A 17,022-nucleotide genomic window follows, 5' to 3' on the forward strand; every position below is an offset into this window, starting at 1 on the left:
TAGCCGTTATTCCTCTAAACAGTTTCAGGTCACTTTCACTAACTTATTAATGGTTGAAACCACCAAGCTTTCCCTCGGAAATTCGGAATCCATTTTCTTTTCAGCCAAACACTTGAATCGACCTTTCTTACCGCCTTTTTTATTTTTATTTTTCTCCTGATTTGCTCCGCAGAGCCCTTTCATCCTTTCTCTACCCTCTCTAAGATTTTATCCTCCATCAATGCCGGTGTCGGTTATGCTAGTTTTTGTTCTACCGTGCTCAGTGGTGGGCGCGGCGTTCGCCTTCTACTTTTCATTGATGTGGTACTGTTTATTAAGGGAGGCGGAGTTGCAGCGTGAGGAAAAGGCGACGCCGGAGCAGGGGTTGTCGGAGGCGGAGCTTGAGAAACTTCCGAAACTGACCGGGAAAGACTTGGTGATGGAGCCGGAGTGTGCCATATGTCTGGAGCAGATCAAGAGTGATCAGCCGGCGAGATTGCTTCCGGGTTGCAATCACGGCTTTCATGTACATTGCGCCGATACATGGTTGTCCAGGAATTCTGTTTGTCCTGTTTGTAGAATCAGGATTAACCCTGACCCTTTAGATTCTGAAAATCCCTGCTGAAACCTGTAATACCAAAAATCTGGCCCTGCTTTTTTTTTTTTTATGCAAAAAAGAATAGACGTAACACAAACGTCGAGGGATGCATTTTTTCTTAAATTTTCAGGGAAAGAGGCATACCAAAAATTATTTGATATTTATTTATTTATATGAATTTATGAAAGTTTTTTTAAATCGAGGAGATAATTTGTTTTTAATAATTTACTTATTTTGCAAAAATAATTAATTTTTAAAACAAATTTAAAAAATTATTATATTTTATATAAAAATTACTATTTTTTCCTCTTTGTTTTCTCGTTTGTAGGCTTTCTAATCCAATGCAAATTTCATTATTTTCTTTTGGCGTCTTCAAATTCTGAGTTAACAACGAAATCAAATCCTTATAGCAAGGTCTCTTTTTTCTCAGTGACAGAGAAATTTAAACGTCGTCGTTTTGAGGAATTAGGATTTAGGAGTAACGGGCCTGCAGCTCTGGCTTTCCGTGGTTATGCTCTTTAATGCTTCGATTAATTTATTAAAACGACGTCGCTTCATGTGCTCGAACCTGAGCAAAACAGAGCCGAGCTCACATGGGCCCAAAACGTATAACATTCCTAACTGGACTTTAACCGAAGCCCTCTTATACCAGGAGGCTAGTTTAGCAACAATATATATATAGATATAAAGAGAAATGCAAAGGTTTAGGCCTTATTCATGACTTTATTTAACATTTAAAAATATATTAAATAAAATTCCGGAAGAAAAATAGGTTTTTTTTAATTAAAAAATGAAAGTTAATATTGAGGTGGCCCGCTCCTGGCCTCATAAAAAAATATTGGAGCTATATTTAATAGCCGTCTTCTCAAGAACAGGATTTGGCCAAAATCGAATGACGACACATGAATACAAAAAATATCTGATCTGTTAAGGAAAGTTATTATTCGCTTAGAAAATTGTAGTCATACTTAATATTAGTTTTTTTCGTGTGTAAGCTTGATTTTATATTCATGTGTTGTTCCTTTTACTATGAATGAAAAATTTTAATTTGTGTCTTTCTTTTTATTTTGAATAAAAAAAATATTAATTTGAGTTAAACATTAGTAAATATGTTGTGCTGTAAATCAAATTAATTCTATTGCTATAATGTGGATTTTGACAAAATTCATGTATAGTTGATCCACAAAACATTTGTATGGATACACTTTTTATTTTTATTTTAAAAATAGAAAATAATAATATTTTTTTATATTAACATTCTAACTTTAAAAAAATAAATTTAATTTCTTTTTTATTTTAACTATCGTGGAAGCTAACGAGTATAGTCAAATCAATATTAAAAAAGAACCCAAAATTTATTTTATTTTATTTTGATTTTGGTGGAAAGTAAGATGCAAGAACAAATATATAAGAAATTTTCAGATTAATATTCTTTATATGGACAAGAAAATAAAAATATAAAAAAAATATCGATTTTAAACAATTATTTTTTTCTATTTCTTCTTTTATCTTCTTTATCATCTCTATTGATATGCCTTCGCATGAATTCCATTTGTTCTCTTTATTTTCTAAAAAAAATGTGAATAAAAATTAGTTAAAAAAAATTTAAATAAAAAATAATAATTAAAATAGGTATGATGAAAATAGGTCCCATAAACAATGTTTTTAACTTTATCCGGCCTTAATGTAAGGGCTTTGTCCCAACTCCTACCACGAAAAGATTAAAGTAGCCAATTATCATTAAAAATAAAAAGGGTTAAGCAATCATCACACCAAAGTGGGTCTCTTGGATAACATTCACACTGTTCTCATAGATATCTTCTCCTTCCCTCTTCCTTCTTCCTTCTTCGTGGAGAAGTACAGACTGGGACATATTTATTTAAAGTTTAATGATTTTTAGTGGAGGATTAGCTGGAGCGGCCTTATGTTTCCTCCCCTTCCTTTTCTTTTTCTACTGTGTCTCTATCTTCCTTTAATTTATATAATATATTATCTTCCTGTTCACTTTAAATAAAGATGGTATTTAAAATTTCTTAAAAAAAATGATAATTAGGATTTAAAAAATGAGCTGTCTTTTTATTTTATTTAATTATAATTTATTACACAAATATATGATAAAATCAAGCGGTTGAAATGATGATTTATGCGTCACCATTTTTAATTATGTGTGTCACATCATCTTTATATATATACCACTATTATATTAAAGCCAACAACTAGACGGCAACCAAAAGTAAGAGAAGATGTGAGGTGGGTCATATTAATTTGGAATTTATTTGAAATTAATTATAATTAATGGGTTTTTAATATGTGATGCTATTATTAATTATGCTTTTGTTAAAAAATAAAAATGAAAATTCCGATGGCATTTTTAATGATGTGTTAACTTCAAAATAATTTTTTAAAGGCTCAATTATGTGATTACTAGAGATGATTCACCAAGTCACCTCAATTAATTCCACCTCAATTAATTCCCGAGATTTTTAGAAGTTTATGGAACACATAAATACATGTTAAAATTTACTCCTGGCAGAGAAACCATTAGTGAGTATGGCGGTAGATTTATTTCCAGGCTGTCATCACTCACACTCCCATGAAGCGCGTGCATCAGCATGGGAAAAAGCAGTCTTCCATCTTCTTCAACCTCTGAATCCCCAGAGATTAAGAGATTAAGAGATTAAGAGGATGAAAATCCAGAGATTAAACATCGGATTAAGATTAATAATATGAAATTTCTGTATTCATTGGAAAACAGGTATGGACAACATAAAACCTGGTTATGATTGGAAGAACTAGGAAAAAGCTCTCAAAAATCGAATACATACAGAGCAAAAAGAACAGAGAAGGCGATCATTCTTCGGTTTTCTATTTTAGCAGGGATTTTCAGAGGTGTTGAAAAACTCAGGCCCGAGAATGGCTCTACAAAGAGGGCAAACCGAGTGCTTGGAGAGCCAAGTATCGGCGCACTGGAGATGGAAGCCATGATTGCAACCGGGAATTAATCTGGCCGGTGCGTCACTCTCTATTTCGTCCAAGCATACCGCGCACTCCGCTCCCACGACGAGATCCTTTCCAGCGAGTTTGGGCAGTTTGTCGAGGTCCGACGCCGAGAGTCCCTTCTCAGACTCCGGCTTGACCGGCGCTGGCAACTCCGGCTGCTGGCCCAGGGCGGAGTACCACAAGAGGCAGATGTAGACCACGAAGACGACGCTCATGCCAGCACAGGGTAAAAACAGAGCCAAAAATATCGAAAGCAGCATTGTTTTGTTTTCACGCTAGCAGAGAAGCAGAGAGAAGAAAAACCAAAGGAGTTTCCATAAAGCAGAGGGGTAGCGGCAGAATGAAGCTTCAGGGAAAGAGAATAAAAAGGGTTAAAGCTGGGAGCTGACAAACGCCATGGGGATGGTCTTCGGGTGGACAGAAAGTGGATTCTGAGGTGGTAGGATTACAGTTTGGTGAGATGGTGGTTTCAACTTTCAAGGGAGGGGTGAAAGGTGACGTGGGTCTGTTTCGAGAGTAGTAACGACCATTTCTGGAAGAAAGAGAAAATATCACTGATTTTGGAAGATGGCGTGTTTCGTGGGTCAGAGGAAAGCATCCGCAACTGTACTCACTACTCTGACACACATCTTTCGTATAATCTTTTTCTTCCTCCCTTCCTCAGAGTTTTTTTCATATATATATATATAATATAACACGCCACACCGCCGCCTTTATTTGGCCCTGTGGGCTGTGAGTCTGTGACTTCTGTGGGTGGTGACCCTAGAATTTAACTATTCTAAGGACCTGTTTGCCCACAAGCCCCACTGGGCGCCACAGCCTATGGAAATTAATCAATTGTACCAAATTCTTATTTATTATATAACATTATTTCACATTTCAAAACATCCCTCTACACTTTTTTTTATAGTAAATCATTCCATACTTGTATAATGTAAGACAATCTGAACCTGAAACAACAGAGAAGAGATTGTGGAGAAGCAATGTTAGTTTATGGAAGTAGAGTACAAACAGACAAATGTTGGTTTGACAAGCTTTCCAGCGTGAAGGGAAAGCATTTGTCCATCTTAAAGGCAGGGTTTTTTATTTTATTTTTATTTTTTTTAAAAAAATTATTAAAATGGTATGGGGAGTCATAAGAGTAGTCAAACTCAAGACGGCTTGTTGACCAGATTTAGAAAGATACTTTGGGGTTTGGAGAAAAACGTGATGAATGGGTTGATTCACATGAAGTTGAAGAATTAAAGCTGCAGCAGTGATGAATACAAGTACAAAAACAAGTTATACCTATAGTTACCACAGGAGGTCAAAAGACCACAGAATTCAGAACCTTTACTTTACCCTTCTCTGAGGAAATTTTTCCATGTATCTTACGTCACTGTCAGCAAACCCAAGAGCCTGAACCCCTGCTATCTTTTCCGTATCATACCCAAAATATACCTCCTATGTGTATACATACCCTTGTTTGATGGCTTGGACTTCACTCTACATTTAAATGACCCAAATAAAAATTCTGTATGATATGGGATTGGTTCTATGGATTTTTCCTCAAGAAAAATTTACTGTCCAAAAGAAATTTGTTTTTCTAGAGCAATTTCCTCACAAAAACAAGTGAGGAGTTCTAGTACGATCTGGGAGTGAGGCTGAGAAGCCTAATATGCCATATCGGAACCCCAAAGAAAGATGAATCGTGTTGATAATAGAGGCAACTATCCACGAATTTTATGTGGAGCCCTCAACCAATAAATCTAGTAATTAGATGTTTGCTAAGCGACAAACCCTTGTGAATATCTCAGCATAAAAAATTAAGGTATGTAAGATCATGTCATGTTTCAGTGAAATGTATAGAACCAGTAAAAAGATGCCAAGATACTTCAACAGATCTCAGGAGAGTCACCTGTGTCATAAGGATTAACTCCAACATTTGTCCCAAGTTGGTATGGATGATGGTTTTCGATTCAGCATCCATCATATTAAAGCGATATTGGCATATATCTGGAAGCCAAGAAGCAATGATGATTAGCACAGTGACATAAGCAGCTACCTAAATTAAATGCAAAACAAAAGAGGAAAGGATTGCTATCATATGCATCAATTCTATGTTTGTCCATACCAATGATCTATAAAATTACCTTTGGACTTGGGAACACATCAAAACCTGCTTAAAAATATCTATTCAAAAGGCCAAGCCATTCACAAGAAAGGAGATCCGTCCTTGAATAAACTCCTGAACCTATGGTGCAAAACAAACTGTAAAGATCAACTTACAGCAAATAATAGAAATGGATTTGAAATAATTCAAGCTTTGGTCAAATTAGACACTGAAGGAAAAATATAATACCTACGAAGTGAGAAACCTGTGCCCTATGTTAGCTTCTAAAAGTTGCAAGTTTTGGGCAAAAATGTTCTTCATCCATGTGGGTTGAACCAAATGGAAAAATAAAAAGTGAAAAATGACATTGTAACTCTTTGGTAATGACTTTATACTTTATGTTTCCTAAAAATTTATAAGCATCCAATTGGAAAGTATTTACCCTTCTTTCAGGGGCAGATTCAATCTCTTCACCTTCAAGTCTATTGTGAAATGCATTTCATCTTTATCTTGTGTGTCCATGTCATATTCTGCATTAACTCAATTCCAACCGCTCGATATGAAGAAGAGGAATAATGGGTTTCCCCAGTAAACCATAGAAGTGTGTCACCAATAATCACCACAAGAACAAGCTCCCTCTTTAAAGTGATGAAAGCGGTTTGTATCTCTAACAAAAATCTCCCTCCTTTCAAAGCTAGATATAAATTTTATAACAACGTGGCAGTCCCCACAAATTCTGAGGTTCTTAATTACTTGAAGTGGATATCCTGGGGGAGTGTTCAGAAGCCCAAACACCACCGCCAACTTCTCACTGTGCCCACACAAGATCTGCTCCTTGTCCTGTTCCTCTACATCTTGCAGCACAAAATTGATTTCTGGAAAATAACCCAATTTCTTCATCTCCCTGCTCAATTTATCCAACTTTTCAATAATTTGGGTCATTTGAGGATGCGATTTGTCTCCTGCTAAAAGCATGTGCACTTTGTTTTTCACCTCAATCCAACTGCAACCAGGGTTTTTCCTCAAACCCTTATTCTTCATCATATCCCTTACCCTATTCACTTCATTCCACATACCCTTAGATGCATAAATATTAGATAGAAGAATATAGTTTCCAGGATTGCTTGGTTCTAGTTCAAAGAGTTTCTCAGCAGCAACCTCACCCAGACTCACGTTATTGTGAACTCTACAGGAACTGAGCAAAGCTCCCCAAACACAAGCATCTGGATTGACTGGCATTCTTCTGATCATGGCATAAGCCTGCTCAAGCTTTCCTGCACGACTAAGAAGAGTAACCATGCAAGCATAATGCTCCACTCTAGCTTCAATCCCATACTTGCTAGACATGCTATTAAAATAATAAGATCCTTCTTCTGTTAGGCCACTCTGGCTACATGCAGACAATACACAAGTGAAGCTGATGATGTCGGGTTTCTGTCCACTTCTCTGCATCAAATCGAAAATCTCCATGGCCTCTTTTGCCTTGCCATGCATTGCATATCCAGCTATAACTGCATTCCAACAAACCAAGTTCTTGGTGGGAATTCCATCAAAACATATCCGGGATGCTTGTATCCTTCCACACTTTGCATACATATCAATTAAGGCACTACCCACATAAACATCAGTAGAGATCCCCCTTCTAAGGGAGAAGCAATGGGCTGCCTTGCCATGCATTAATGCTGCAATATTGCCACAAGCTGGTAGTAAGCAAGGGATTGTTACAGAATTTGGTTTCACCCCTGCAATCTGCATCTCTCTAAAAAGCTCCAGAGCTTCCATATCCCTCCCATTTTGGGAGCAACAAGCAATCATTGATGTCCAAGATACAACATTCAGTTCCATCCCTTGGTCCTTCAATTGCCTGAATAACCTCAATGAACTCTCGACTTGCCCATTCCGGGATAATCCAAAAATGAAAGCATTGCAAGATCCTACATCCATGTGATCCATTTGATCAAACACTTGTGACATCTCGGATGTGCAGGAACACTTCCCGTACATATCAATAAGTGCGCTACTGACGCATTTATCTGACACAAGACCTTGCTTTATCACATAACCATGAATTAGCATCCCCATAACCAGATCCTCCAAGTCTCCTACAGCCGGAAGAACACTAGAAATAGTAGTCCCATCAGGTTCAAAACCTCTTAAATGCATATCCAGAAACATAAGAACAGCCTCCGAATATAGTCCGCTATGATTGAACCCCGCAATCATACCATTCCATGATATTAAATTGGGCTGCACACCCGAGTCACCCATCTCACTGAAAAGCCTTTTTGCCTCATCTACACATCCCTGCCGAGCATAAGCCGCAACCAAAGCACTCCAACTAACCACATCTGGTTCGAACATTCTATCAAACACTCTATGAGCATCTCTTATCTGGTTGCATTTAACATACATGTGGACCAAAGAAGATTGAACAAAAGAATCTGAATCAAACCCAGATACAGATGCAATGCCATGAACCTGTCGGCCAGGCTTCAGGGCGGATAGTCCAGCACAGGCCTTGACAGCACTAGGGAGGACACGATTGTCAGGCATGAGGCCTCGGGTGAGCATCTGAGAAAAAGTAGAAAGTGCGTGATGGAATTGATGAAACTTTGAGAATGCATAAATAAGGGTGGAGAAAGAGAAGACATTGGGCTCAGGAACCAAATCAAGAACAAGAGTTGCATCCGCAAAGCACATGTTATTAGCATAATGCGATAGAAGCTTGGTGGCGAGATGGGTATCGTTGAAGAGTCCGGTCTTGAGGATGTGGGCATGAGCTTGACGTGTCTGTGAAAGAGAAGCCGTGGTTGAATTTAGGCAATTGAGAATGGTATGCTGAAAACTGTCGAGTAGAGCGAGAGCTTGTGCAGACAGAGACATGGTTTGCCTATTACACAGGACTGTAACTATGAAATTATGGAGAATGGGTCCGGATTAACTGAAAATATTGCAACAGAAACTATATTCACGAAGATCCTCTCCCTCTGATCGTCCGAGAAATTCAGATTCCTGATTTCGCTGTTTCATCTTCGACTTCTTTCTGTTTCCTCCCATTCAACTTTCTCCGTCTGGTAAGCGCGCGGTCTTCTTCAGCTTTCTCCGTTTTCCCGGTCATGGTATTATAATAATCTCTTCCGAGGACTCACTTGATTAAAAATACTAAAAAATAAGATAGTGAGATATCGGAACAACAACATTCACTTTTTATCGGGTTAATTTTATTCCACCCCTTGTAGTTTCGATTAAATACATATCACTTTCTTTGATTTGAAATTAAGAAAAATGGGTTTTGTTGGTACAAAGCCGATTGGAGTCGCATCCATCCAAGTTAATAGAGGTTAGACAGTGTGAGCTTCTTACTTGCACAAAAGAATGTCTGGACATGTGGTTCAGACACGCCTCTTTGAAGCTTTTAAGTTAGATAGATATAGTTTGAATTTCTCGCTAGAGAGTGAATATGTCAATCCTACCTTGTTTGTGCTTTTAGAGAGTTTTTATAGTGTTAAAGAGAATGTCACTGTAGTATTGACTAAATACTTTGACCTTCTTTGTAATGATAATTGTTTTATTGATGTCAGGGTTATCATCACAATTTTGAGCGGTTGGCAGGTGTCGTCGGCTAATGTGTCATGATGTTTGACCATGCAGCCGCCTATCCCTTCAACTTGTTGATGATTTTGGGTTATTTGTAACAATTAATTGACATGGACTTGATGGCTAGAAAAGATCCCATCAGTCATTCTCATGTCAGACGTGAATGATCACGCATGCCAGTGGACCTGGGAGTCTTGATCGAATGGTCCTGACTGTTTGGGGAGTCCAATCTCCTTATGCTACCTAACTCCGTAGGAAAATGACATTTTTATGTCTGATGCCAAATGGAACTATGTATCGGTTCAAATGGAATGATACGGATGACTGTCATACCCGGCCAAGGTGCCCGGACTGGAAAGATGGACACGTGGAGGGAAGCCCCCCACAAGTATCAGTTTAGATGGAATGATATGGATGGTCGCCATGCCCATGATGCCTAACCAAGGTGCCCGAACTGGAAAGATGGACATGTGAGGGGAGCTCTCCACGGGTTTTGATTCACTAATTTGAAAAAATATATATATAAATAAAATAAAATAAAAAACCTAAATTTTTATAAATCATATTTTTTTACCCACTTAAAAATATTTTAAAATACATACATTTTTTTATCATTCAAATAATTAATTTCTAAAATGACCTTTTTACATGTTAATAACATCAATTACAACTTTTTGTTGTGAAAATTGATTTGAGATTTTTAAGTTTTTTTGGTTTTTAATTTTTATGTGTTTTAGTTTTAATTATATTTTAAATTTTTTAAATTTATTATTTTATTAGTAATGTCAACCAACAAATTTTTTATTCAATTTTATTAAATAAAATGAGAAAATGAGGGGATTTATATAAAACACAATATAAAATCGTCATTAAGGGGATTAAAAAGATTTCATTTATCACTTTAAAATTCTAAAAAATATTTCCACAATAATTTGTATATCATATTATATAATAAAAAATTTATAATATATTTATTTGTAAAACACCTTTATTTAATTAAAATGATAAATTAATTTTAGATAATTTTATTTAATATTATCAAGTAAAAGGGTATTTCATGAAATAATTATTTGAGTTATGAAAAAGTATATATATTTTAAAATATTTTTAAATATATGACAATAAAACTAATTTATAAAAGTTGAAAGTTTTTTTTCCTATATTATTTCAAATTAGCTAATCAAAACTCACTTTTCCCTTTGAAATTTCACCAAATATTTTGTTTATCATTTTTATTTCTTATTCTTGTGGGTTTCATACCCTATCGTCATCTGTGTCCATTGTTATTTACTTCCATGACTCAACCGCCTAAATGGAAACGTAAGGACGAACAAATAGTTCATTTGGGCCCAAGATGGTAGACAGATGGTCCTGAACAGTTGGGCGTTAAGAGTGACACTTGAGTTACCTCTAAGCATTGATTGGGTATCAGGCAGTAGTCATGATTAATGCAGTCATTACGGGATTAAACGCCAATAGTTAAGGCAAGACAATTCTTATAGACTTATAGGTCATCGATCATTGCGACAATTAACATGTAATCAATCGCAATTAAGGCATCGTTAAACATCTAAATAGACATTACACGTGAGCAAAAGTAAATAGTCACTCATAACCTCAGGAAAGATACAGTGCATTCTTGCAAAAAAAAATCACATTTTCTTGCCCAACTCAACTCTCTAACTTAATCATCGAAAATGCGTGCTCGGACCCCATCCGAACATTCCTTTGTGCAAGACAAAACGGAGGTGTGCAAGACAAAACAAAGGTGGCTATTTAGGATATATCGGGAATGACTATTATTCTCTATATACCAATAATTTTCACTCAACTCCCCTCTCACTTTAAATAAAGGAGATGCATGATAAAATTTCAAATCTATTAAAACTATATATATTTAGTTAAAACTTAAAAAAAGGGTTAATGAAATTAACCCTACTAAATATAATCAAGTTAAAAAATAAATAATTTTCACTTATTTTTCTATCTAAAATTATTTTTTTATTCCTTTTATGTTTTTGTCTCATTTTTATTATTTCTCTATTTATGCCTTGTATTAAATGTCCCATGCGAACCAATGGTTATACATAATGTGTCTAAACTCATGATATGTGGGTTTTTTCATAAAAAAAATGTTTTATATAATGTGCCAAAACTCATGATATGTGGGCTCTTTCATTAAAAAAAAAATATTTGATAGATTTTGGTAATGATTTAATTTAAATTATTAAAATAACTTAATAATATAATTTCTGCCATGATATGTGGGTTTTTTTTTTCTCACAGTATGGCTGTTCAAGAGGGGTCCTGGGCACACCTTACTTCTTTGTTAATGGATTTCCATTGCCAGATCCTGGCTCTGCTATCAACTACAGCAAATGGAGAAGCATTCTTGATCCATTGGTCAGTGATAGCGTCAAGAGGGAAACTCTGCATTTCTTTCTATGAAAGATTTAAGGCATTCCTGATCGATTTCCAATAAACCGTAAGGCTACTTTGGATAACTATGTAGTTTGATAATGTGCTGGGAATTTCTGCATAAGCAAAGCTTGAATTACAATGTGGTTTGATATATGATGCAAAGGAATGAATGGTAAAAATCCACGATGTCTAGTTGTAAGTTTGAAAATTTTCTAAATTTTAATCAAATTAAAGCTACATGTGAAAGTAACAAAAAATTTTCTCGTCAAAAGGTTAATGATTAACTTCTTGATAGAGAAGTTAGAATTCTGAAGATACAGCCCATTAGCTATTTTAATTCGTGTCGAATTTGTTTATCAAGACATTTACCTCACTTCAAAATTAATCAAGGTGGGTCGAGAATTCTTGACCCACACAAAACAAACATGCGGGGGAGCTCGAGTTTCCAAACAAAAGGCCAAAAAAGGGAATCTTCTAGTAGATAAAATTATTATTTCAAACTCATAAATTATAAACTAGAGGTTAGGATTCCTACTGTTTTCGTGGGTCATCGAAGAACAAAACGCCAAAAAATGATATCCATTAAATAATTTATAAATCATGAACTACGAGGTGAAAAGTTGAAGCTCTATTTCGTAATTGTTTTGAAGAATAGTTTGCTGTTCTCTATCGCTGAAGAAATACATTTGATAATAGACAAGATGTTTTCCTAAAATATTTTTTAATTATTTTTAGTTGTTTTCTTATTAATATTTAAAAAAATAATTATATAAATATATAAAACGATTAAAAATAAAACATTATTGTGCTTGCTAAGTACACGGGGTTTTCTAAGGGGAAGAAGCTAAGAAGAAAGAGAGAAGAAGTTTTCTGAGAGTTTTGAGGGAAAGAGTATTGGTTGAACTGCAGTAGGAAGCTAAGAACAGAGTAGCCCGGTAGTTGCTGTAGTTGGAGAAGAAGCTTTCAGGTATGGCTATCACTCTTTTACATCTCTTGTGAATATTTGAATACCCATTGATCTGTTTGGGGTTGATAATGGAGGCCACCAGTCTGCTTGTTGAAGTATGACCCTGCATTTGTGTTTGCCATCGTCCATTTTAACTTGCTCTGATCCTACTGTGATTATGAAACGCTTGAGAATCATGAGGGTGGTTGCATTTGATATGGTTTACCCACCTGCTCAGAAGATTCATGGATGATTCATGAAATGGATTTTCTGAGATTTTTCTTTATTTATTCGTCTTCTTTCACGCCATGTTTCTCTGCTTCCCCTGTTTCTTGATATCCGTCCATGGTACGCATCCATTTTCTCATTCTTGCTTGAAGGAGATCCTAGAAAATCTGGAGTAGTTGTCATGGCAGCAAAGCTCACTTCACCAGCATCCCCATACCCGTCGTTCGTCTATCCACCTCTCTCTCTAGGTCGTCATACCCATTTCCTCACTCAAGCTTGCAAGGATCAAGCATCCTCCACTACACCCATCTTCCTCTCATTCATTCTCCATCTCACTCCCTCGCTTACATGGAGTCTCACGGGTGCATGCCATCCTTCACTCCTTCACATACCCATTAAAACCACTCACTCAAGCCCCCATATCCATTCAACTCATACCTATCCTTCATGCTACTCATAACCACATTCCATCCGGACATTTCACATCCGGAATTCTTCATCGCCCATTCCACCCGGACATATCACATCCGGAATTCCTCCCTCCGTCGCCATTCCACCCGGACATCTCACATCCGGAATTCTTCATCACCCATTCCACCCGGACATTTCACATCCGGAATTCTTCATCGTCCATTCTACCCGGACATTTCACATCCAGAATTCCTCCATCCGCCTCCATTCCACCCGGACATCTCACATCCGGAATTCTTCATCGCCCATTCTACTCGGACATTTCACATCCGGAATTCCTCCATCCGCCGCCATTCCACCAGGACATTTCACATCTGGAATTCTTCATCGCCCATTCCACCTGGACATTTCATATCCGGAATTCCTCCTTCCGCCGACATTCCACCCGGCACATCCGGAATTCTCCTCCGTCGTCATTCCACTCGGATATCTCACATCCGGAATTCTATCCGGCCGACATTCCACCCGGACATCTCACATCCGGAATTCTATCCGGCCGACGTTCCACCTTATCTGGATATCTCACATCCGGAATCCTATTTTGTAAATTCTTTTAAAGCCTGGTATTCAAATAGTCCCAATTGTCTCATACTTCATCCTTAAAGTTTCTTTAGGTTCCAAAATCACATTTTTAATAAAACTTTGCTGCCACTTTCATTTCTGGCAAGCAATTTTCATATTTCCTCTGTTTTTAAAATTTTTTGAAGTAAGCAAGGAATCAAATTCCGTAATTCCGAACAATGGAGTTATCGAAATTGATTCAGGCAAGATAAAACGGGCTTTGGTGGGGGCCCGACATATGAGATTTGATTGACTTGATTATCATACATGATTGATTTATTTTGCTCTCTAACATGCATGCTATTATTCCTTAATTGTGCACTAACCTCACTTCTTGATAGCGCATTGTGGCTCGTCGCCCGGGTACGTATCTATTCCCATTCCGGTATTTCTATATGCATGTTTTGATTCTCATATGCGCATGATAGTTTCAGGTATTCATTGTTTTCCTCATCAATTGCCATAATTGCTTCATTTTATTAGTAGAGACCCATTTTTAGGGGCTCTACTAATAATTGCCATAATTGATTCTCATATATGTTTAAATATATGACAATAAAACTAATTTATAAAAGTTGAAAGTTTTTTTTCCTATATTTTTTCAAATTAGCTAATCAAAACTCACTTTTCCCTTTGAAATTTCACCAAATATTTTGTTTATCATTTTTATTTCTTATTCTTGTGGGTTTCATACCCTATCGTCGTCTGTGTCCATTGTTATTTACTTCCATGACTCAACCGCCTAAATGGAAACGTAAGGACGAACAAATAGTTCATTTGGGCCCAAGATGGTAGACAAATGGTCCTGAACAGTTGGGCGTTAAGAGTGACACTTGAGTTACCTCTAAGCATTGATTGAGTATCAGGCAGTAGTCATGATTAATGCAGTCATTACGGGATTAAATGCCAATAGTTAAGGCAAGACAATTCTTATAGACTTATAGGTCATCAATCATTGCGACAATTAACATGTAATCAATCGCAATTAAGGCATCGTTAAACATCTAAATAGACATTACACGTGAGCAAAAGTAAATAGTCACTCATAACCTCAGGAAAGATACAGTGCATTCTTGCAAAAAAAAATCACATTTTCTTGCCCAACTCAACTCTCTAACTTAATCATCGAAAATGCGTGCTCGGACCCCATCCGAACATTCCTTTATGCAAGACAAAACAGAGGTGTGCAAGACAAAACAAAGGTGGCTATTTAGGATATATCCGGAATGACTATTATTCTCCATATACCAATAATTTTCACTCAACTCCCCTCTCACTTTAAATAAAGGAGATGCATGATAAAATTTTAAATCTATTAAAACTAGATATATTTAGTTAAAACTTAAAAAAAGGGTTAATGAAATTAACCCTACTAAATATAATCAAGTTAAAAAATAAATAATTTTCACTTATTTTTCTATCTAAAATTATTTTTTTATTCCTTTTATGTTTTTGTCTCATTTTTATTATTTCTCTATTTTTGCCTTGTATTAAATGTCCCATGCGAACCAATGGTTATATATAATGTGTCTAAACTCATGATATGTGGGTTTTTTCATAAAAAAATGTTTTATATAATGTGCCTAAACTCATGATATGTGGGCTCTTTCATTAAAAAAAAAAAATATTTGATAGATTTTGGTAATGATTTAATTTAAATTATTAAAATAACTTAATAATATAATTTAAAATTTAAAATAAATTTGATAAATGAATTTAAAAATTTACTATTACTTAATAACTTAATTATCATTTAACTTAAAATCACTTTATGATATTAGACATTAAGTTTTATCAAATACTCTCGATGTCATACCTAATATTCCTTCTCTCATAACTCTCATGTAAAGATGAGTCAACATTTTCTCCCCTATTCACTTTCATCGCTTATTTTATTATTAAAACATTTGAACACGAGTGTCTTTTCCCAAGTAAATTATAAGCATGACAATTCATGTTGTCAAAATCTAGGCATTCTATCACATAAGTTAACTAAACCCAACATGAATAATAATTGAGTTAAAAATATAATATAAATATTACTTAATTATTAAATAGATAACGGATTGTAAAACTCATTTAACCTATTTAATAGTAGATTGAATTAAGTCTTGTATAAATTTATATAATTAATATTTTAATAAAATATATTTATCACTTGATTGACTTATTTATTTAAAAACAAATTTAAAATGAATTAAATAAGGATTAAATAGTTTAATAATATAATTAAGTTAATCATTACAATCCATTCCATGTCATATATTGACTCAAAAACTATCTATTTGTTAAATAAGTTACATGAACGATAAATATACACAAATCTGACCTAAAACTAATTATAATCAATTTAAATTTATAAAAAAATATGTTGTATTGAAGTCATGTTGGCCCATTGTATCAAATTTTACTATCTTTAGTAAATTATTCTAACAACTAAATGTCCTTAAACACAAATGTAGCAAGTCTCGTCTATTTTATCTTTCGAATAACAAAATATAATTTGTTCATGAGAGAGATTATTACCACGTTCTTAATATCAAATAAGTGAATATTTTCCTTAAAACAAGTGTAATGACACGATTTCATGTACCTTTTTAGGGTCTATCCTTGATATGGTGCCTTAATACTAATACTTTTGCTCTAGTCATAATAATACACGATGGTTCCGAAATGAATTTGACATGTTAGTAGTAGAAAGACACTTTGGAATTGGTTAGATAGTCTTGGTTTAATGACTAAAATTGAAGGCTCGTAGACATGTACCAAGCCTATTTCAAGTAGAAGGAGATCAAGGATGAAACTTTTCTGTTTTTATAGATGTGTGATCAAACACTTTCTATGTCATAATCCAATTGTTAATAAATGAGTTCCTATTTTGAGCGTCCTATAAAGTTTCATTTCCTCATGAAAAAATTATCACTTTGCTAATTATCTCATTTTTTTATTCTCGTCCTATTTGCTCAAACTTTAAGGTTATCTTTGATTGTCGGGAAGTTTTGAGAGGAATTGCAAGGAAAATAAAATGGAAAAGAAAAGTGAAAAAAATATTAAAAAAAAATAAAATTAATAAATTATTTTGATATACTATTTCAAATTCATTTCATTTTTTTACTTTTATATTAAATA

At 35.1% G+C, this 17,022-nt stretch overlaps 3 protein-coding genes across 5 annotated transcripts; 1 reads left to right on the forward strand and 2 right to left on the reverse strand.

Annotated features, from left to right (window-relative positions):
- Positions 1 to 220: 220 nt before the first annotated feature.
- On the forward strand, positions 221 to 604 carry LOC117906980 (E3 ubiquitin-protein ligase ATL23-like). Its single transcript, XM_034820280.1, has one exon. It carries the CDS (start codon positions 221 to 223, stop codon positions 602 to 604), a length of 384 nt encoding a protein of 127 aa, XP_034676171.1.
- A 2,685-nt stretch (positions 605 to 3,289) lies between these two features.
- Positions 3,290 to 4,165, reverse strand: LOC117907992 (E3 ubiquitin-protein ligase ATL23). The gene has a single exon (XM_034821698.1). The coding sequence runs from the start codon at positions 3,835 to 3,837 to the stop codon at positions 3,448 to 3,450; it is 390 nt and encodes a 129-aa protein (XP_034677589.1). The 5' UTR covers positions 3,838 to 4,165; the 3' UTR covers positions 3,290 to 3,447.
- Positions 4,002 to 8,783, reverse strand: LOC117907991 (pentatricopeptide repeat-containing protein At1g20230). Of its 3 annotated transcripts, XM_034821696.1 has the most exons (4): positions 6,112 to 8,783; positions 5,710 to 5,810; positions 5,475 to 5,572; positions 4,002 to 4,527 (listed from the first exon to the last, which is right to left on the reverse strand). In XM_034821696.1, the coding sequence occupies exon 1, from the start codon at positions 8,550 to 8,552 to the stop codon at positions 6,276 to 6,278; it is 2,277 nt and encodes a 758-aa protein (XP_034677587.1). In that variant the 5' UTR covers positions 8,553 to 8,783; the 3' UTR covers positions 4,002 to 4,527; positions 5,475 to 5,572; positions 5,710 to 5,810; positions 6,112 to 6,275. The 3 variants fall into 3 exon arrangements, with proteins under 3 accessions (XP_034677587.1, XP_034677588.1, XP_034677586.1); XM_034821697.1 differs by lacking the exon at positions 4,002 to 4,527 and having other exon boundaries at positions 5,393 to 5,572; positions 5,710 to 5,804; XM_034821695.1 differs by lacking the exon at positions 4,002 to 4,527 and having other exon boundaries at positions 5,393 to 5,572.
- Between the last annotated feature and the right edge of the window lie 8,239 nt (positions 8,784 to 17,022).

Source organism: Vitis riparia, chromosome 18 (assembly GCF_004353265.1).
Source record: "Vitis riparia cultivar Riparia Gloire de Montpellier isolate 1030 chromosome 18, EGFV_Vit.rip_1.0, whole genome shotgun sequence".
Taxonomy (NCBI): domain Eukaryota; kingdom Viridiplantae; phylum Streptophyta; class Magnoliopsida; order Vitales; family Vitaceae; genus Vitis; species Vitis riparia.